Here is a 22,705-nt window from a genome sequence, read left to right as displayed (position 1 = left end):
GTATTTAACATTTAAAAGATCACTTTGTCATAAAAGTTTAGGGAATATGAGACTGCTCCTTGAGGTCAGGTTAGAAGTGCTTTAATTGGTGTGAAGGCATATATTTCTCATTGATATTGGCTAAAGGCATGTTTGGTTTAGTGCCTTCAGCTGGTCCGGAGTTGTTTATTTTTGTATTGTTTATAAAAGAATGAATATTTGCTTGAAATAGACTATTTTCCTTTTATGTTCAAGCTAGCTAGGTAATACGTGCTTTCTGCCCGGGGATGGATTTTTAATTTTCTAATTTGCTCATGAGTTGGTTGCAGTAGTTACCCAACTGCTCTTGTTGGTTTAAGGTCAATCGAGGAAGGTGCTTGTCTGTGTGCTATTGGAACTCTTGATTGCTGCATCCCGGATATATTCCCTTTTTATTCTTTATCAATCACGTCCCATTTGCATCTCTCAATTTTCTGTTGTTAAACTCTTCATTTGGCTAAGTTGTTAATATTGTTTTTCTTCCTTTCTTGTAAGTTTTTGTTTTAGTATCAGTTGCATAGGTTTTTTTGAGTGCTGTTTTCCTTCTCTTATAGCATAAATGAATAGCAGGTTTTTCTGGCAACTGATGATGATGCAGCTCCTATTATTTGTTTGCTTCTTCGAGAGCAAAAGAAGTTGTTGTCATTAAGGCTTCAAAGTGTGGAGATTAATAATGAAATTCTCTTTGACATTAAACCTGACATGAGCTGGAGCATACCTGCAATTGCTGCTGAATCTGTCACTGTAACTCGTCCTAGGTGGAGTCTCGTTTGTTTCTGTCTTTCATCTTCTAATTGTTTATTGATCTTCCTGAAAATGGTGCTCTAATTCTTCTAATTCAGCATTAAAGTTGGACTCTTGCCATTCGGAGACATCATTGTTCTGGCTCCTGACAGCACCCTTCTTCTTTATGTAAGTTGTTTCGTTAAATGGCTTATAAATACCAAGTGATGACTTTTCTTTCTTTCTTGGAAACATTTACTACCCCCTTGAGCATTAATGGTGTTACTGCATAACTTTTCCTTGTTACAATTGTATTCTATTATATAGTGCCTTTCAAGTCTCTGTTCACTTGTCTCTTAATTGTCCGTTAGGCACAGGCTTTTTTTGGTTGCTTTTTTTTTTTTTTGGCTTAAGATAACTAAAGGCAATTGGAATTTTTTTTATTGCTTGAAAAGCTTTTTAGACCAAAAAAGAGCACAAAAAAATCAAAAAACTAAAAGGACAATTCTTTTAGCTCTTTTTTTTTCTTTTCCCTTCACTATATGGAAGTAGTATATATTTTTACATTTTTATTTAACTCTTTTTATAAGACATCACATTAATCTTGTTTTAGGGGTATTGTTATCACTTTTTTTTTTAATTGCGCTACTAAATGACTAACAAAAGTCTTAACTTTTTGATGCTATTACCAAACAGTTAATTATGATTTTTAATTTAGATTTTTTTACTATTTCATTTTCTTGTAATCTTTGTTATTTCTTTTTTATGAAACTAATTATTATATATTTTTATAATGTTATAGTGATTGAAATAAGATTACTAATAACATTGTTGATTATTTCTTCTTTATGATTTTATGAATTTGCATTTATCTCTTTATAGGTATATATTGAAGAAAATGGTTGCAAATATTTTATACAAATTTTGAGTAAATGCATGGCTTGCATCCAAAAGGCACGTACCTGCGCCTTGCAGCTCGTGCCTAAGCTTTGGGCACTCTTGGGTCTCAATGTGCCTTTAGCCTTTTCCAACTATTAATGGAACAAGTCTTTAGCAAAAGGTGTAGTGGAAGCCCTAGAAAACTTGGTGGGGAACTCTTAGGTATGATATGATTTAGAAGGGTCTTATAGAAAATAAGGTCACAGCTAGAATTTATATAACTAACCCCACATAATGCTATTAAAGTTTGTTTGTTGTACGGATCTGGCTTCATTAAGGATTCTCTCTCTCTCTCACTCTCTCTCTCTAAAATATACATCTTCCAGGTTTCGCGATTAGGGTATGTATGCCAAATCTTGTTCCTTCATACTTTATCACTGTGATTCCTTTTGATTCGGTGCTTTTCTTTTTGACTCTCCTAAAACTGCTTTTGTTGTATTTTAAATTTTAATTACCATTGCCTTCCACATTAGATTTGTATCACCTTCCACAATCCACTGTATTTTGTCTCTCACACGTTTTCTTGAAAGTAACTTGCTTTTCACGTTTCAAATCAACTATTTGATTCTTATCATCATTCCTTCTCCATTTTTTGATATGGAAGTTAAGAACAAGATGTCTATGTTGAGTGGTTAAGCTTTCTCCTGGTGTAGTTTACATTCTTACTTGATAAATGGTCTTTTTCCCTTGTAAGAAGGAAGTGAGAGCAAACTGGGGTTGTGGGAGATAGATGGGAGATGGTTGGTCAAGAATAAGGTCTTTAAAGGTGCAATTTTATAAATATTTTGAAGAGCTATTGGTATTTTCATTTGAGGGCAAAAATTTGAAGCATCAGGTTCCTTGTTTTTGGGTTCTAGTCCCTTCCAATAAAAAATGAATGTCTAATCCATTGAAGCCAAAAAATTGCTGGCTAATCACTTCTTAATAACCTCCCCCAACCCCCCCCCCCCCCCCCAAAAAAAAAAAAGAAAAAAAAAGAAGAAATGCTGGGAAGGTAGGTTAATAAGTTGGAACCAATCAGGGCCTAAATGCTCAGTTTGGTTTTGCCATTTGCTTGCCATCTACTGTAAAGTATGAATTTGTTTGATGCTGTAGATGGCACATGATTGTAGTAATTGTATCTTGGTAAGAAATTGCATGGGGAGAGGCAATACTTGTCTAAGGTGGTTATTTTCTTTTTCAAGAGCACTTTTGATGCTACATCAGCTTATATAATGTCTTCGTTTTGTGTTCCAGTGTTTGTTGTCAAAAGACGGGAGAAGTTTCAAAGGTTTTTTGTTGGGGAGGTCTCAAGGATAAGTCTCAAGTATCACTTAGTTTGAAAATGTGTCTCCTGATGCATGGAGGGGGTTTAGGCATGTGAAACCTTTGCCCTTTTACTGAAGCTCTCCTTGGTAAATTACTCTAGAGCTCTGTTTTTGAGAAAGAGCTTATAGAGGAGGATTATTTATGTGAAGTTATAGTCCCATGCCATAAAATTAATTTTGTGTTGCTAATATGCCGTAACCCTTTTGCCTAGTAGTTATAGTCCTGTGCATGAAATTGATTTTGCATTGTTACTTGTTAAAAGAAAAACCAAAACAAATTGAGTTTCTGCTCAATAAATACACTTCATGATAGTAAAATTTAGTAGAATATTCTCTCTTTTCAGAAAATTGGGGTGAATGGGAGAAAAATTGGAAAAGAAATTGCTTAATTTCACTTCTTTAGCAATTGTTCCTCACACTATCTTTTGATGTTGTATTGTTTATTTTATGATATTCTTATTATTTACTCTTTAACTTCATTTCTCGTGTCTAGATAAGTATTTTTTGTAATCTTTGTTTTTGCAGAAAGTCATATCACTGATTTGACATCTAACATATTTAAACCTCTGGACTGTAGTCTGGGAAGCAGTGCTTGTGTAGGTACATGTTACCTTCTTCTGTGAGCAAAGGTCAGCTATCCACTAATTCACTGCCGTCACAGAAGGTGTCTGTTCTTCATGATCTAAAAATTGTTGGATTGGATGATGCTGTTGATGGGCGTATCAACGTAACAGTGAACAATGGGCAGGTATGATACTTCACTTAGTCTTCACGGTTTGCTTTCAGTTGAAGCAATTATTGAGCTATCTACTAATTTATATTTGGTTGAGGTTTAACTATGTACTGTATCTGAAAACTTTGAATGGAAAGCTTGAATATTTCATTTACATGCAGCCCTAGTTATAGGGTTGGATATTTACAGCTTTAGGAAAGATTACAATACCACACATTAGGAAAGTATCCTAATTTGAATTTAGGAAACTATCCTAAACAAGATTTAGAAACTTCCTAAAACCTTCAGCATTTTAGAAGCAGCCACAGCTAGCTTCTTTCCTTTTTCTTGAATCTCTTTATGCCAACACTCCTCCTCAATCTGGTGAATGAATATCCATCACTCCCAGTTTGCATACTAGGTCTTCAAATTTTCTAGTTGCCAATCCTTTTGTTAGAAGGTCAACCACTTGTTTCTCGGAAGGAACATAGGGTATTTGAATTATACCTTTCTCAAGCTTTTCCTTTATAAAGTGCTGGTCAATCTCCTTGTGCTTAGTCTTGTCATTCTGTGCAGGATTATGAGTAATGCTTATGACCGATTGGTTATCACAAAATAATCTAATTGGTTAATTGACAACAATCTTCAAGTCTGCTAGCACAATCCTTATCGTAGCAATTCACATAGGTCGAGTGCCATAGACCTGAATTCGGTTTCAGCACTTGATCTTGTCACTATGCTTTGCTTCTTACTTCTCCAAGAGACCAAATTCCCACCTAAACACATGCAATATCCAGTAGTAGACCTCATATCCACTAGAAATCCAGCATAGTCTGCTTTTGTGTACTCTTGTATATCCAAAGAACCACTTGCTCTGAATATGATTCCTTTGCATGGGGTTGTTTTCAAGTAGCACAATATCTTTCTCACAGCCTGCATATGACTCTTTCTAGGACAATGCATAAATTAACTTACTAAGCTCACTGCATAGGCTATATCTAGCCTAGTATGGGACAAGTAAATCAACCACCCTACTAACCTCTGATATTTGTCTTTGTCCACTGGTGGACTGCTGGTGTCTCCCCCTAATTTAGCATTAGGTTCTACTGGAGTGCACGCTCTTTTTCCTCCCAGCAAACTCGTCTCCTTTAAAAGATCCAATACATACTTGTGTTGGGATAGAAAGATATATTCTTTGGAGTAGGCTACCTCTATTCCCAAGAAGTATTTGAGGGATCCCAGGTCCTTAATCTCGAAGTTTTGAGCCAACTTGCTTCTTAGAACCTGGTGTTCGTCATGTCATTCCCTGTTACAATGATGTCATCCACATAGACCAATAATGCAGTCACCTTTCCCTTCCCCGAGTGCTTAAAAAAGAGAGTGTGGTCTCCCTTACTTTGTTGGTATCCCAGAAGCTTCATGGCTTTGGAGAACCTATCAAACTAGGCTCTCGGTGATTGCTTGAGGCCATAGAGGGTCTTTTTAAGTCTACATACTTCACCTTCCTTGAATCCTAGTGGCTGCTCCATGAAGACCTCTTATTCTAAATCACCATGAAGAAGTGCATTCTTCACATCTAGTTGCTGTAGTTTCCATCCATAGTGGGCTGCCAAGGATAAGAGAATCCTTACTGTGGTCATCTTAACTACTGAAGCAAAAGTCTCCAAGTAGTCAATCCCATAAGTTTAGGGTGTAGCCTTTAGCCACCAATCGGTTCTTGTATCTTTCCAACAATCCATCTCCATTGTATTTTAAGTTGAAAACCCATATGCAACCCACTGAAATCACTCCCTTTAGCTTAGGCACCAGATCCCATGTGTTATTCTTCTTTAATGCCCTTATTTCCTCTTGCATGGCTAGCTTTCATTCCTGATCCTTTAAGGCCTCATCCATTGATTTAGGGATAACAATGGTGTCTAGAGAAGTCAGGAAGCTTTTATATTTCTGGGACAACTTGTGGTAAGAAACATAGTTGGCCAGAGGATGCTGAGTGCATCTTTAACTCTTTTTCTAATGGCAATAGGGATATCCAAATCCGTAGATAAAGAATGAACATGATTAAGGGGGAAAACCATTTCAGTACCTGGTTGGGAATTAGATGCTGATCCTTGTTAAGGGTGAGACATAGGTTGCTGTTTTTTTGTGGTACACAAAAAGGGAGCCCTTGAACCTTATCGGGGATGAGGTCTCTGTTTGGCCTGCTCGATCAAGGCTTTGGTGATTACTTGGAACAGCTAAGTGATGATCACTATCAGAAGAGAGGCCTGAAGTAGTAGATGGAACATGATTAGTAGGATTAACAAGATTACCTGTTGGTTCTGATGTCTTGAGAGGGATTAAGTCCAGACTAGGAAGAGCTGAACCTTGGTCACCAATTAAGTGATTCTCCCCCTGGAGACCAAGGTTAGTAGGACCAAAGAAAGATTGAGATTCAACGAAGGTCACATCCTTTGAAACAAAAAATGTCTGAGTAGAAGGATGATAGCATTTGTAGTATTTTTGTGTAGGATAATAACTGAGGAAGAGACACTTAAGAGCTCTAGGGTCTAGCTTGTCTCAAGGCTGTTGAGAAATGTGGAAGGCTACGTAGCCAAAAACTCTAAGAGAGAGAGGGGTATGCAAGCTGATGGAAGGAAAATAAGAAGAAAGGCACTAGAAAGGACTGTGATGAACAAGGATCTTAGATGGCACCCTATTAATTAGGTAGGCTATAGTGAGAATTGCCTTTCCCTAGAAATTTTTAGGAACATTATGACGATGAAGGAGAGTTCTAGTGACATTTAGGAGTTGTCTCATATTCCTCTCAGCCACTCCATTTCGTTGTGGAGTGTTGATGTAGGAAGACTCATGGATAACTCCCTTTTTCTGGGAAAAATGGTGCAAGTGCTGATTAAAATAATTCCTTACATTATTAGTCTTAAATTTTTGAATAGGAGAGCCAAATTGAGTCAAGATCATTGAATAAAAGTGAGACAAAACAGTACCAACAACAGCCTTGTCCTTTAGAAGGAATATCCAAGTCATTCTAGTAAAATCATCTATAAAAGGGATGAACCATCTAACCCCAGAACAATTGAGAGTTCTAAATGGTCCCCAAACATCAGAATGAATTAGAGCAAAAGGTGAGAAAACCTTTTATTACTAATAGGATAGGATACTCGAGTATGTTTTAAAATTTCACATACATCACAATGTAAAGTACTAGGATCTACTTGCTGAAATAAATCCAGAAACATAGCTTTTAGTAAATGAAAAAGTGGATACCCTAGCCAGTAATAATGAAGCCAGATGTCAACATGGGATGAATGAGACTGAGATGTGCAGGCTAGTTTAGGCTGAGTTCTGTTAGGTTGTAAGATCTCCCTCTTTAGGACATACAACCCATTCTTCTCCTCAACAGCATCAATCATCCTCCCCGTGCCCATTTCTTGAAATTCACAAGAGTGGGGAGAAAATAACGCGGCGATTGAGATCCTTAGTGAGTTGGTGGACAGAAATCAAGTTGGTTGAGAAGTTAGGGACATGTAAAACTTGTTTAATAGGAAGATTTGGGCTAAGAGTAACACTTCCCCTTGATCCCTGACCCTTGATAGGAATAGATGTCCCATTAGCAATAATAATCTGTTTAGGTGCCTCAAGAGGTTTATAGGTGTAAAAAACAATGGGATTATGGGACATGTGGTCTGTGGCTCTTGAGTCTAGAATCCATCTATCATCCCTATTGGTTTTTGAGGATGTTAAAGAATTATAATTAAAGCTATTACTTGGTTGGTTAACTTGTTGGGCAATGGAGCATGATCCATCCTGAATGGTTTTCAGGAACATCTTGAGTTTGTTGATTTCATCATCATTCAGTTGGTTCCGCTTTGATTCAGTCACCGAGTCTGCCTTTTCCACAATCTCTTCTTGCTTATTGGAAAAATAGGCCTGATTCTTAGAGAATATGTTTCTAAATCCCCCGAGTTTCTGCAGCATAGCCTCCTTCCCATGCAACTTGAAACAGGTTTCTCGAGTATGCTTTGGATTTTTACAGTAGGAGCACCACAAACCTTATTTCTCGTGTGACTTGAACTACCCATCAATTCTTCCTTCTTGTGATTTGAATCTTGACCCTTCTCCTTTATTAGTTAACATGGTTGATCCTTTAGAATTGATTTCCCCCAGCATTGTTATTCTCCTCACTTCGAACATCTGGAAAACCCTCATTGAGAGATGGAAGCTTTTCCTTTCTAAGAATTTGAACTTTTACCTGATCATACTTGGTGTTGAGTTCAGCCAAAAACTCCACAATTCTATCTCTTTCAAGAATAGAATTGAGAGTGGCTGCCTCTTTTCCACACACCATTTTAATATCTTGGTAGTGGTCAAGTTCCAGCCAATATCCATTCGTTTTGTTATAGTACTTAGTGATTGTTAAGGCCCCTTGTTTAGTGCTACTCAATTTCATCTCAACCTCAAAAATAACCGAAGCATCTTGGACTTTAGAGTAGGTACGCCTAACTGTCTCCCATATGTCCTTAGCAGTGGATAAAAACATATAATTTTTACTAATCTCAGGTTGCATAGTATTCCACAACCATGAAATGATCTCGGAGTCTTCTATATCCCAAGCAGGGAACCCAGGATCTGATGCGTTGGGGCTTGGATCTGTCAAGTGATGTAGCTTCCCTCTCCCCTTTAGGAAAGTCTTGACCAACTGAGCCCACTGTAGGTAATTGCGCCCATCCAATCGGTAGGATTGGTGCATCCCTGGTAGATCATCGGTAGGCAGGCCTCCCATTGGAGTATCAACCGTGTCGGTCCCCCTCGAAGTCATGGCTGGAGTTATCTCGGAGATTTCAGACATGATCGGAGAAAAGGATGGAGTAATCTATTGCAATTAAGGCAAAACAATGGGAAGGACTTTGAGGGCACTAATGGCCGGGGAATGGCGAAAAAAGCCAGAAAGAGTCTGAGAATGCTAAAAGTAATGAAGGCCAAAGTGATTTTAGAAACCAGGCTCTAATACCATGAAAACTTTGAACGGTGTTGGAATATGTTGTAATTAGGCTGTCAATCAGCTTGTAATTAGGCCTTAATTAGTGTATAGCTCTATTATAAATCTCAATAGAAAGAGGCTAGACCTCACCAAGTTCTATTCTAGGGTTTTCTCCATTTTATTTCTTTGGTTCAACATAGTATCAAAGCTAGGTCTACCCAAACCCTAGTCGCCACTGCCGCTATTCGGGTAGCCGACGACTTGCCATCGCTACCTGCCCACTACGCTGTTCGGGTCGCCTGACAACTGCTACCTCTTATCGCACCATCCGCTTCCTGTCGCCATCGTGCGCCTAAGAAGTCTACCTTTCGCCATCGACCTTTCGGTCACCAGTTGCCCAAGCCACCACTGCCATTGTGTTCGCCGGCCTTAGATCGGCCCAACCCCGGAGCCTCGTCGTCGAAGCTATTGCCACATGCCTCTTGTCAGAACCGGCCACTAAGCATTCTCTTGCTCCTGATCTCTCTCTCCATTGCTCTGATCGCAACGTTGTCACCATCGTTAGACTCGCCTCACTTAGTCCATCCTGATCTCGGTGGTTTCATCACCGTCCGCCGCTGTCCATCGTCATCGGAGCTCCGATGAGCCTCTGTCGCTCCATCACTGTGCTTTGTTTGACACTCTTGTAACCCTTTGGCATCTCATTTGCCTCAAATCTGTTTTCCAGAGCTGCCTTCCATCCAAAATATAGAGAATCTAGCATCTTCAGTCACTTTCGAATCTAAATCTACAGGTTTTTTGACTTTTTCTTCCTCACTTGTCATTACTTCTGAAAAACTGGTTGGAAATACCAATTACATGTCTTGGGCTGCCTCTGTTGAGTTATGGTTCATGGGTCAAGGAATGGAAGATCACTTGAATAAGAAAGCTGATGAAATTCTTGATGTTGAGAGAGCAACGTGGAAGAAGATCAATGCTCTTCTTTGTAATATGTTATGACAGACTATTGATCCAAAACTATATGTCATTTACAAGGCATACAAGACTTGTGTTCAGGTATGGAATAAGGCAAAATCTCTTTATACTAATGATATCCAATGTCTCTACTATGTTGTTTCTAGTATTGTTCATTTGAAACAAGAAGATATGGATATGTCTGAGTTTCTTGGCCACCTAGAATCCCTGAAAGAAGAGTTCAATTCTTTGTTACCAGTTAATAAGACTACAGAAGAACAGTTGTAGCAGTGAGATAAGTTCTTTATGGTTCAAGGATTGACTGCCATTCGATCTGAACTTGCTCCGGTCCGAGATCAAATATTATTCAGTCCCACTATTCCGACACTAGAAGATGCCTTTACTAGACTTCTTTGGGTTTCTTCCTCGTCTTCAGTCATCGATGGCTCTCAGGTTGATTCCTCTGTCTTGGCATCACAAACTTTTGGTAGAGGAGAGTACGAGAACGATTGAGGCGGTCACTCACAACGAGGTAACTGCCCTAAATGCAATTACTGTCATAGGTGGGGCCATCTTCGAGAATGCTGCCACAAACTACATGGTCGACCGCCATGCGCTGCCAATTCCCCAACAGAAATGTCTAAGAATCATTCTTCTTCGTCTCTTGTTTTGACTGGAAGTGATTATGAGGACTATTTTCAATATCAGGCTTCTAAGCAAGCTGTATCATCATCCATTGCTTCTGTGGTACACACTAGTAATTCTATTGCTTGTGTTACTTGTTCTACCACTCCTGGACCATGGGTTCTCGATTTTGGGGCAGCCGATCATCTCTTGGTAAGCAAAATCTTTTTTCCTATCTCTCTACTTCTTCCTATATGCCAACTCTTACTTTTGCCAACGGTTCCAAAACATCTGCTATAGGCATTGGTTAAGTCCGACCCCTTCATTGTTACCCTTACATTCTGTTTTATATGTTCTTGGAAGCCCCTTCAATCTTGCTTATGTTAGTAAATTAACACGTGCTCTTAATTGTTCCATAACCTTCTTTGCTGATTCTGTTGTTGTGTAGGACCGGGCTACGGGACAGATGATTGGCACCGAGCGTGAGTTGTTGGGACTTTATTATCTTGACAGGCCCTCTTCACTAGTAGCTTGCATCTCTACCGAGTCTCCTACTTTTCTTCATAATTGTTTGGGACATTCGAGTCTATCCAAATTACAAAAGATGGTCCCACGTCTTTCTAATGTTTCCACTTTAAATTGTGAGTCGTGTCAGCTTGGAAAATAGTCCTGTACTTCCTTTTCAAAGCGTGTCAATATTCGAGCTACGTCCCCCTTTGAATTTGTCCATAGTGATGTTTGGGGTCCTTGTCATGTTCCATCTGTTTTAGGTTTTCAGTATTTTGTCACTTTCATCGATGATTACTCTCGATGTACTTAGGTGTTTTTACTGAAAAATCGTTCTGAGTTATTTACTATTTTTAAGGACTTGTGTGGGGAAATTCAAATTCAATTTAATGTTTCTATTCGTACCTTCCAATGACAATGCTAGAGAATATTTTTTAGCTTCTTTCACTACTTTCATGGCTTCTCAGGGTATTTTACATCAATCCTCTTGTGCCTATACACTCCAGCAGAATGGAGTTGCCGGGCACAAAAACTGTCATTTGATTGAAACCACTCACACTCTTTTACTGCATAGTCATGTTCCTTTCCATTTTTGGGCTGATGCCATTCTCACTGCATGTCACCTCATTAACCAGATGCGTTCCTCTGTCTTACAGCATGAGATCCCTCAATCCATCATTTTCCCTGCTCAGAGTCTTTATCTCCTTCCCCTTCGTGTCTTTGGTTTGGTTGCACCTGTTTTGTTCATGACATGACCCTTGGTCGTCCCAAACTTTCAGCCAAGGCTATCAAGTGCATTTTCTTTGGCTACTCTCTACTTCAGAAAGATTATCGATTTTACTCTCCTGGTAAGAAGCGTTATTTCATCTCTGTTGATGTTAACTTTTTTTGAGACATCTCTTTTCTTTCTCTCTTCTATTGTCAAGAGTCGCATAGTTTTTGGGGTTCTTCCTACTCCTTACCTTTGTTCTCCCACCTCAGATATTGCTCCCACTGTTCCTGAGCGTCCCCTTCATGTTTATCATTGCCGTCTACATCCTCCTGCGGTTGTTGACAAAGAACCTATTGACTCACCTTGTGCTCCGACATCCTTACCTACCTCGACCTGCCGGTTACTTTCGAGCTAGTTGTTGCTTCTCCTTAGCCCATTGCCACTTGAAAAAATATACGTTCTACTTGCAACCCTCACCCCATACACTCCTTCCTTAGCTATCATCGCTTGGCTTCACCCTATTATGCTTTTGTGCCCACTTTATTTTCTATTGTTGTCCCTAGAACTACCTGTGAGACACTTTTAGATCCAGGGTGGTGCCAGGCCATGGTTGATGAGATGGATGCTCCGCATTATGTGGCACTTGGGAATTGGTTTCTCTTTCTCTTGGTAAATCTTCTGTTGGTTGTCGCTGGGTCTATACTGTGAAGGTTGGTTGCCTTAAGGCACGCCTGGTTGCCAAAGGCTACACTCAGATTTTCGGATTGAATTACGGTGACACCTTTTTCTCGGTGGCTAAGATTGCCTTTGTGTGCTTGGTTTTATCCATTGCCTGCGATGAATCATTGGCCTTTCTATCAGTTGGATATTAAGAATGCTTTTCTTCATGTTAAAGCACTTTGTATTCAGTAGTTTATATTGTAGCTTGGTAGCTTGCTGTGTGTTTTAATTTAAGCTGCCTTAGCGCTAATTAGTGTGTTGCTGTAAAGCTTTAGCTGTTCTCTATATAAACAACAAAGCTATATGTTTGTTCATTCATTGATTCATTTTGAAATCTGAATTACGAAGTTAGTTCGATTTTCTCCTCTTGTTCGCTTATCTCTTCTCTCTATTAGTCGATCTCCTCTCCTAGGGTTTCTGATATTTTACATGGTATTAGAGCCTTCGACGTAAGTCATGGCGTCCGATTTGAATCACTGTACCTCTTATTCGATTCCTCCTCGTTCGTCTTTCTTTCTTTCCTCGGCTTCGCATACTGGCTTTGGTGCAGTTGCGAAAGCCTTGAACTATGTACCAATCAAGCTCGACAACGGGAACTATATCTTTTGGAAAGCTCAAGTTCTAGCTACTATTCGAGCATTTGATCTTATCCAATTTCTAAACAATTCGACACCTCCTCCAAAGTTTATTATGGATCCAGATAGTGGTGATGTTGAAGCTACGAAGTTGAATGATAACTATATGGATTGGCTGCGGTAAGACCAGCTTCTTCTTGGCTGGCTTTTCTCGACCATTGATAAAGATGTCTTGGCGCAGGTGATTCATTGTGAATCATTTGCTGAGGTATGGTCTACCTTGGGGAAACTTTATTCTAGACAAACTGTTGCAAAATCTTTTCAATTAAAGCAACAATTACGTTCAGTCAAGAAGGAGTCTCTATCTGTTAATGACTACATTTTAAAGATCAAAACGATCGGTCATGCGCTGGCAGCCATAGGAGAACCTCTTCCTGTTAAGGAGCTATTATTAGCTATTTTAAATGGATTAGATCATGACTATGAGACTGTTGTTAGTCTTATAACAGACCAGATGGATGAAATAGATTTAGAAAAGGTGCAATATCTTCTATTAATGCATGAACAGTGGTTAGTCACACAAATTGTGCCACCTTTGACAACTGCTTTTGATTCACCTATGTCATCTTCAATGTCTGTTAATGTTGCTTCTTATTTTGCACAAAATGGAAATGGAAATGGAAATGGAAATGGATTTGTTCCGAATACAAGAGGGGGTTATAATAATTGAGGAGATCAATTTGGTACTAGAGGAGGTAGAGGGAGAGGTAGATTGAATGGCAAAAGAATTTATTGTTAGCTTTGTGGCAAACTAGGATATTTTGTGGATAAGTGCTACCACAGATTTGATAAGAATTTTTATCGGAATTCTGGTTCTAATTTTGGAAGAGGAAATTCAGGTGGTCCAACTAATTTTCGTGATTCTCAGGTATACCTAGCTTCTGTTCGGGACTCTAGCGAAGGCTACATGACTGATTTAGATTCATATCATGGCAATGCTCATGGCACTATCCCTCAGCCATCTGAACCCTCATTCTTGCTTTATGATTAGTCTGATCCTGCATGGTTTGTGGATTCTGGTGCCACAAACCACATTACCTCCAATGTTCACAATCTGTCCAATCATTCACCCTATCATGGCAGTGATAAAGTTACAATTGGTAATGGTAAGTCTTTACCTATCTCAGCTATTGGTGCTACACAACTTTCCTTTGTCTTATCTCCTCAATCTTTTGTTTCTTTATCTCATGTTCCTCACATGAAGAAAAATCTGATTAGTGTTTCTCAATTAACTCGAGATAATAATGTTGTTACTGAATTTGATTCCCATTCATGTGTTGTCAAGGACAAGGATTCCAAACAGGTGCTACTTCAAGGCCATCTTAGGAATGGACTCTACCAGCTGAATTCAGCTTTTGTTCCGGCTGCAATCAGTCCCTCTGTTCATTTTATTGAGCCTATTAATGCTATTCATCTACTTCTTTTTCTACATGTAGAAAGCAGTACAATAATGCCTGTAATAATAAGCACTCATTCTGTCATGAGTTGCCGCATCATTGTTTCAGTGTAGTTCACACTAGTTCTGATGTTTGTAAACAATGGCATGCTCGTTTAGGGCATCCATCAACTCGTGTATTGCAGCTTATATTGAATAAAATTCAAGTTCCCTTTTCTTCTATTCCTTTTTGTAATTCTTGCAAGCTTGGGAAATTTTGTCAGCTGCCATTTAATCATTATGAGATTAAAGCAACTAAACCTTTAGAACTTGTCTATTCCGATTTATGGGGGCCCTCCCCTGTTCTTTCCATTGAGGGTTATAGATACTATATTATATTTGTGATGCGTATACCCGATATACTTGGCTATATCCTTTGAAACTCAAATCAGATGCTCTACCCACCTTTATAACCTTTCATAAATTTGTTGAACTGCAATATCACCACAAATTCAAAGCTTTACAAACTGACAATGGGGGAGAGTTTAAGGCCTTTTTGCCTTATCTTAGAAGCTTTGGTATTCAAGCTCGGTTTTCATGTCCCTACACACATCAACAAAATGGTGTGGTCGAGAGAAAACATCGACATATAGTTGAAATGGGGTTAACTCTATTAGCTCATTCCCATATGCCTCTTAAGTATTGGGTAGAAGCTTTTCAAACTGCAGTTCATGTCATAAATTTGCTGCCAGTGTCACCTATTAAAATTTCTAGTCCATTTCAGTTGTTGTTTGAGAAATCTCCTAACTATTTGCTTCTCTAGCCATTTGGTTGTGCTTGCTTTCCTTTTCTTAGACCCTATAATAAGCACAAATTTGCTTTTCATACATCCAAATGTGTGTTTCTAAGTTATAGTCATTCTCAAGCGGGGTATAAATGTTTGCATCCATCCGGAAGGATCTATGTATCAAGGCATGTTCATTTTAATCCTAATGATTTTCCCTATCCCTCACTGTTTGTTTCTCCTTCTTTTTCATCATCTACTACAAATGTTGGGTTATCCACTTCTCATTTTCAGTCTCTTCCTTACACTTCTCATTTTCAGTCTCTTCCTTCCTATTCCAAATTGTCCAAAGTAGCACCTGTCTTACCTCCTTCCTTGTCAAACTCAGTGTTTTGTCCGCAAGCTTCAGTAACTTCTCCTGCTATCACTTCTCCTTGTGAACAATCATCTATTCAATCTTTTCCTCCTCCCTCTATTCAGCCAGTTTCAATTCCCAAATCCAAACCGCCTGCTGCTCCTTCTATACATCCTATGATGACCCGATCTAAAACCCAAAGACTTGTTACTACCTCCCCTCATGCCTTAGTGAGTTGTCTAGAACCTTATTCAGTTCATGAGGCTTTGCTAGATTCTCGATGGTTGCAGGCTATGCAAGAAGAATTTGCAGCATTGCAGAGAAATAAAACTTGGGATCTTGTTCCCTTTTTAGAAGATATGAACATCATTGGAAGTAAATGGGTTTTTAGGGTCAAATATAAGTCAGATGGTTTTGTTCTTAAGTATAAAGCAAGGCTGGTTGCTAAGGGTTTTCTACAAACACCTGATGTGGATTATGTTGAGACCTTTAGCCTTGTTGTAAAGGCTCCAACAATCATAGTATTGTTTTCATTAGCAGCCATCTTTGGTTGGGATATCCAACAAGTTGATATTAATAATGCTTTTCTAAATGGTGATTTGGAAGAAACTGTTTACATGACTCAACCTGAGAGTTTTGTGAGTTCTCGATATCCCTCTCATGTTTGCAAATTAAAGAAGTCCCTCTTTGGTTTAAAACAAGCACCTCGTGCTTGGTATGTAAAGCTGAAATCTGCGTTTCAGAATTGGGGCTTCACAAGAGCTACCTCTGATGTTTCTCTCTTCATTAAATGGACTGCCTCTTATCTTTTATTTGCTTTGGTTTATGTTGATGATATTCTTATAACTGGATCAGATTCTGCTACTCTTCAGCTTTGTATTAGAGATTTGGACAGCAGTTTTGCTTTAAAAACACTAGGTTCAGTCAATTACTTCTTAGGGTTTGAAGCTCTTAGAAATTCAGCTGGAATTTACTTAACTCAAGCCAAGTACACTATGGATTTGTTAAAGAAAGCTGATATGTATGACTATAAGCCTTGTGCAACTCCTGCCACTTCTGCATTTTCTCTTACAAATGAAGGTGAACTATTTTCTAATCCATCTTTGTATCGAACCCTAATTGGCTCTCTTCAATACTTGACATACACTCGGTCGATATTGCCTTTGTGGTAAATAGATTAAGCCAGTTTTTGGCATCTCCTAAAGTGCAGCACTGGGTTGCTTGTAAACGGCTGATTAGATATTTGAAAGGCACAATGGGTTTTGGTATTTTCTTCTCTCCCTCACCTGGTAGTTTAGCTCTTTCAGTATATACCGATGCAGATCATGCAGGGTGCAAGGTTACAAGGCGCTTCACTAGTGGTTTTTGTGCCTTTCTTGGCTGTAATCTGATTGTTTGGGGTTCTAGAAAACAAACGGTGGTTGCTCGATCAATTGGTGAGGCTGAATACCGCGCCATTACTCAAGGTGTAACAGAATTATTATGGCTGAAGTCCTTATTTTCTGAGCTGGGATTTTTAGATTCTATTCCTTCTAAACCTATTGTGTGGACTGACAATTTGGCTGCTAAGAGTATGGCTGAAAATCCAGTTTTTCATGGGAGAACTAAGCACATAGAGCTTGATATTCATTTGATTCGAGAAAAGGTTGAAAATGATGAAATATAAATCAGATATGTTCCTACAGAACATCAGATTGCTGATGTTTTTACAAAAGGGCTCTCTCAGGATCGTTTTTGGTTTTTGTGTAATAAACTTGGCTTAAAATTTTCTCCAGTGCACAAGGGTGGCAGTTCAGAAGAGTCCTCATTGAGAGGGAATGTTAAAGCATCTTGTGGGCAGCTTATGGTTCATGAGAGTTCTAATTGAGGGGGAATGTTAAAGCACTTTGTTTTCAGTAGTTTATATTGTAGCTTGGTAGCTTGCTGTGTGTTTTAATTTAAGCTGCCTTAGCGCTTATTAGTGTGTTGCTGTAAAGCTTTAGCTGTTCTCTATATAAACAACAAAGCTATTTGTTTGTTCATTCATTGATTCATTTTGAAATCTGAATTAGGAAGTTAGTTTGATTTTCTCTTATCTTGTTCGCTTATCTTTTCTCTCTAATAGTCGATCTCCTCTCCTAGGGTTTCTGATATTTTACACTTTATGGTGATCTTTAGGAGAAAGTTTATATGGAGCAACCACCTAGCTTTGTTGCTCAGGGGGAGTCTGGACTAGTATACAAACTCCGTCGCTCTCTTTGTGGGTTGAAACAATCTCCACGAGCTTGGTTTGGACAGTTTAGTACAATTCTTCAGGAATTTGGTATGATTCGCAGTGAGGCCAACCACTCTGTTTTTTATTGCCACTCATCAAATGGTCAATGCATTTATCTAGTGGTTTATGTGGACGATATTGTTATCACTGGCAATGATTAAGATGGTATTCTTCAACTAAAGATATATCTCTTAACTGTTTCCAAACTAAAGATTTGGGTAAGTGAAAATATTTTCTTGGCATTGAAGTGGCCTAGTCCAAAAGCAACATAGTTATTTCACAAAAGAAATATGCCTGAGACATTCTTGAGGAGGTTGGCATGCTTGATTGTAGACCGATTGATACCCCCATGGACCCGAATATCAAGCTCTTACCAGGACAGGGGGAGCTATTATCTGACCCTAGTTGATATCGCAGATTTGTTGAAAAGCTAAATTACCTCACTATCACTCGACCAAACATCTCTTTTGCTGTGAGTGTGGTTAATCAGTTTTTGTAGTCTCCATTTGATAGTCATTGGGATGCTGCTGTTCATATTCTTAGATATATCAAAGGCGCACTAGGTCAGAGATTGTTATATAAAGATAAGGGTCATACCCAGGTGATTGGGTATTCTGATGCCGATTGGGCAGGATCTCCTTCAGATAGACGCTTTACTTCCGGCTACGATGTTTTAATTGGTGGCAACTTGGTATCTTGGAAGAGTAAGAAGCAAGATGTGGTTGCGAGGTCTAGTGTCGAAACAGAATATCGTGCTATGGCCTTGGCAACATGTGAACTTATATGGTTGAAATAGTTGCTTTAAGAATTAAAATATGGCGAGGTGATGCAAATGAAGTTAATCTGTGATAATCAAGTTGCCTTGCATATAGCCTCAAATCCTGTATTTTATGAGAGGACCAAACACATAGAAATTGACTATCATTTCATCAGAGAAAATATTTTATCTAGATGAATTGTCACTAGTTTTGTCAATTCAGTTGATCAACTGGCAGACATCTTCACTAAGTCTCTTCGAGGTTCTCGTATTGGTTTCATTTGTAACAAGTTTGGTGCATATGACCTATATGCTCTAGTTTGAGGGGGAGTGTTGGAATATGTTGTAATTAGGCTGTCAATCAGCTTGTAATTAGGCCTTAATTTTAGCCTTAATTAGTGTATAGCTCTACTATAAATCTCAATAGAAAGAGGCTAGACCTCACCAAGTTCTCTTCTAGGGTTTTCTCCATTTTATTTCTCTGGTTCAACAAATGGAAAGCTTGAATATTTTATTTACATGCAGCCCTAGTTATGGGGTTTGATATTTACAGCTTTAGGAAAGATTATAATACAACACATTAGGAAAGTATCCTAATTTGAATTTAGGAAACTATCCTAAACAAGATTTAGAAACTTCCTAAAACCTTCAGCATTCTATAAGTTGCCACAGCTGGCTTCTTTCCTTTTTCTTGAATCTCCTTACGCCAACAGTATCCTTTATAATGGCAAACTTTTCTTTTACCTTTACATTTATCATGTGTATGTGGTCTAACATGTATGTAAATATGGATGGATGCAAGTTTGATGTCCTTTTAAATACCCACTGGTGCTTTGTCTGAACTATTTTCAAGCTCTTGAAATATATTCCATCAATCCGTAAAATGTCTCCTAGGTAGCAAATTTGATTTTGTTTTTAATGGCCAATAGTCCATTGAATGCTCTGTAGACCTTGATTAAGAGTTTGTGGCACGTTTCCAAGATGTATGAAAGACAAACGAAATCTCACTAAAGTGGTATTGACTTTTATGTGCTTTCCTTTCTATATTCTAGAAACTAACATGGCGTCTATATATCTATTTTGTTTTGCCTTCTATTTTTCCAGATCTTTAGATGTGCACTTCGGAGAAGCCCTTCGTCTTCCTTGGCCAATGATTGCATAACTGCAATGGCTATGGGACTTACTTCTAGCTTTTATAATCATTTTCTTGTCCTTCTTTGGGGCGATGGTGATTCTGCTTATTTATCTAAGGCTGATGCTAGTGTTGATTCAGAATGGGAGTCATATAGTAATATTTTATTGCAAATGTGCTCAAAATCTCGATCCATTCCACAAAGACCTTCAGATTCTATTTCATGCTCTTCATGGGACTTCCTTATCAACAGCAAATTTCACAAGAACTATTGGAAAACTAATGTTATCACTGGAATTTCAGCTGGAAGTTCCCTTGACTTTCAAGAATCAGGTTCCTCTGGATCATTTACAGCTTGTGCACAAAGTCCAGATAAGTCATTCTACTCTCAGCTATTGATGGAGACTTTGGATACTCTGCATGCAGTATATGAAAGTTTGAAACTGGACAATCTTCGTAAACGGTAAATTGTTGTTCCTTATGTGGATTCATTTTGCTTATGTGCTTCGGTTTGATTCAGGCTTTTCATGCTTGTTTTGCAGCATACTCTTACAAAGTTTATGAGTTGCTTATGGGCTGTTTATTTATAGAAAACGTTTTCCAGTTTTCAATCTCCAATTGTCCACTTCTCCAGTTTTTCCATTTCCACATAAAATCTATAAAATATGTTAAATAATGAAAACTATTTTCTTATCTCGAAAACTGAAAAAAGTGTTCAAAATGGTTATACAAAACACGTGTTTAATTATTGTACAATCCAATTTCTTTTTTATTAATAATATTATTACAACATTAAAATTAATAATTAAATTATTATTATAATAAAAATAATGTAATGATATTAAAAATTATTTCATATTATAAAGTTATTAACATCAATACTTTTTTCATGATTTACTCATATTATTGTTTTAATGATAATAATTTATTATTATATTAACATTTTAAATAATTATTATCACTAAAATTATGAATTAGTTAGATTAACACTATTAATACAATATTTAGGATATTGCTAATATTATAGTATAGTGACAACTGTTAATGATATTTATTATAAATGTTAATTCTTTTCAACAATTTTAGGATTTTTATTGTACTAAAATTGTTGTTATTTGTAATACTTGGTATTTTAAATAAAATTCAAAGAATAAGAGATCGTGATTTTTCTGAAAGAAAGTGAACTAAGAGCATTTTTGGTAATTCAAATTCCATGCCAAGGATATCTTGGTAATTGTCAAAAATCGGTGTAGGAATGTAATTTCTCAAAAGATTGTGGGAAAAAGTTTTAACATTTTGAGGCACGAACTTCGGACTCAAAATTCGAACAAAGAAGACCAAATTGGCTCAAGCTCATTATTGGGTTTCACAGTTGGTTTGAAGACGAACTGGTGTGACCCACTTTCATTAGAAATTGTCAAACAAGTTAAAAGTTATTCGAGGTTGAAGATGGTCGTAACGCATAGTGATTTGGTTGAATACCTTGTTTTCAATCCGAATGAAATTCGAACAAGCTCAAATTTAAACGAATCGAAAGATGGGTGTTGAAGTAGGCATGATTGAGAATAGAACGATGTGGCCGGATTTCACAATTTTCCCTTGAATCGAAAATAATTGAGCTCGAAAGATTAGGGAAAAAGTTGTCGAGGACACGATGAACAACTTGAGTAAACCACTTTGAGCCAAAATTTTGAGTGAACGGTTGCGAATTGGACCAAATTGTTTTATGATAGATGGCATGGAAGAGAACATACCAGTACTTTTAACACTAATTTTTGACCACACGAGTAATATATTGAGGCTAGAAGTTTGTGGGAAAAAAATCAAAGAAAATTAGAAAAGAACATCGATGACCCACTAGACAATATGAGATTTTGCCAATTTTGATATGAAATTTCTTGGATTTGATCAGAGAAGATTTGGAAATCTAAAATGATGAATAAATCTTGTGAAATCCAAGGAGATTGAGCCAAAAATGCCAAAATCGGGCTTGATAAGGTGAAAGGCAATGTGATCCTTGTGTAAAAGTTACCAAAAATGGGCTATAAAATCTGATGGATTTCTTCAAAACGTGGAGCAACGAGCAAGGAAAAAGAAGAGAAAAATGAGATTTGGTGTTGACAGAAAAACCTGTTCAAGGACTTGTTGGAAAAGATGAAAAACAATAGCTTTTGGCGACTTTAAACGCTTTTATATGTAGAGGGGCGTAGACAGCGTCATGAGGGTTCTAGGCTTGACCGCTGCTATTTTCGACAACAACAACAATGGTGAGGTTTGGTTAGAGCGTTGCCAGCGGTGAAAGGATCTGCTAGAGAAGAATGAGGGGTGGGCACAATTTCTATAAAGTTTTGGGGACATGGGTGCAATTTTAGAAAGTTTCTAAACTTTTAAAGGTGACACATTCACCCCAAAACTTTTGTTTTATTATAGTTTTAACTAGACAAATTTGGAAATTTTTGTTTATGCTCTCAAATTTATTGCATATGTGACCACTTCTTTAACATTTTATGCCTATTTGGCTTTATGAAATTGCATATTAGCCCCAAATTGTTGAAATATTGATGTGTGTGCTTAAATTAAATGCATTAAATTTTGATTTAATGTCATTGAACATGCATTCATGGCCATGTCATTCCCTTATGACCTGGTGACTTATTAGAGGAGACTATAATTCATTATCAATGGGTAAATGGTGTTAATTACTTCTTATCGTGTTGTTAGGTTCAATTTATAAGTGAATTAGTGTGTTTATAGCCCTTTGGTTATAAGGTGTGGATAGGTAGAGCATGGTACGCATGAAAAATGATTTTAAGGGATTCACTAAGCATTTTCATCACTTACATGCCAAGTAGCTTGAGTACCTTCGAGGGAAAATAGATGTTTCAAGAATAGGGGAAAGGCATGGTTATTTAATAATTGATGCACTTTAGGTATATGTGGTTTGTAATAATTATTATTATTTTTTAGAGTTTATTCATATGATATGTATGTTGACATGAACACCTTATTCTTAATACCCAGTACAAGTATGTTCAATTTTGATTATTAGGTTTGATCCTAAAATGAAGTACCGTTCATGTTTCAATAAAATAAGGGTAGTAAACTGTATTAATTAGGATACACACACACACACACATATATATATATATTTGATTTGAAAAATAAAACATTTCTTTTAGAAAAATAACACTCGAGAAAGCAGAGTGTTTCGGTTAGTAT

At 37.6% G+C, this 22,705-nt stretch overlaps 1 protein-coding gene across 1 annotated transcript in view; it reads left to right on the top strand.

Moving 5' to 3' along the window:
• Nucleotides 1-22,705, top strand: part of LOC127796773 (anaphase-promoting complex subunit 1) — a 99,916-nt gene that overhangs the window by 23,287 nt on the left and 53,924 nt on the right. Inside the window, exons 7-10 of the mRNA XM_052329150.1 lie at nt 589-776; nt 861-930; nt 3,565-3,735; nt 19,459-19,949. Coding sequence (XP_052185110.1) covers nt 589-776; nt 861-930; nt 3,565-3,735; nt 19,459-19,949 — 920 coding nt within the window. The remainder of the gene's footprint in view (nt 1-588; nt 777-860; nt 931-3,564; nt 3,736-19,458; nt 19,950-22,705) is intronic.

The sequence above is a fragment of the Diospyros lotus genome, chromosome 3 (genome assembly GCF_014633365.1).
Source record: "Diospyros lotus cultivar Yz01 chromosome 3, ASM1463336v1, whole genome shotgun sequence".
NCBI lineage: Eukaryota > Viridiplantae > Streptophyta > Magnoliopsida > Ericales > Ebenaceae > Diospyros > Diospyros lotus.
Note: the sequence above shows the minus strand (reverse complement) of the source record. Positions and strands in the feature narration are given on the sequence as shown.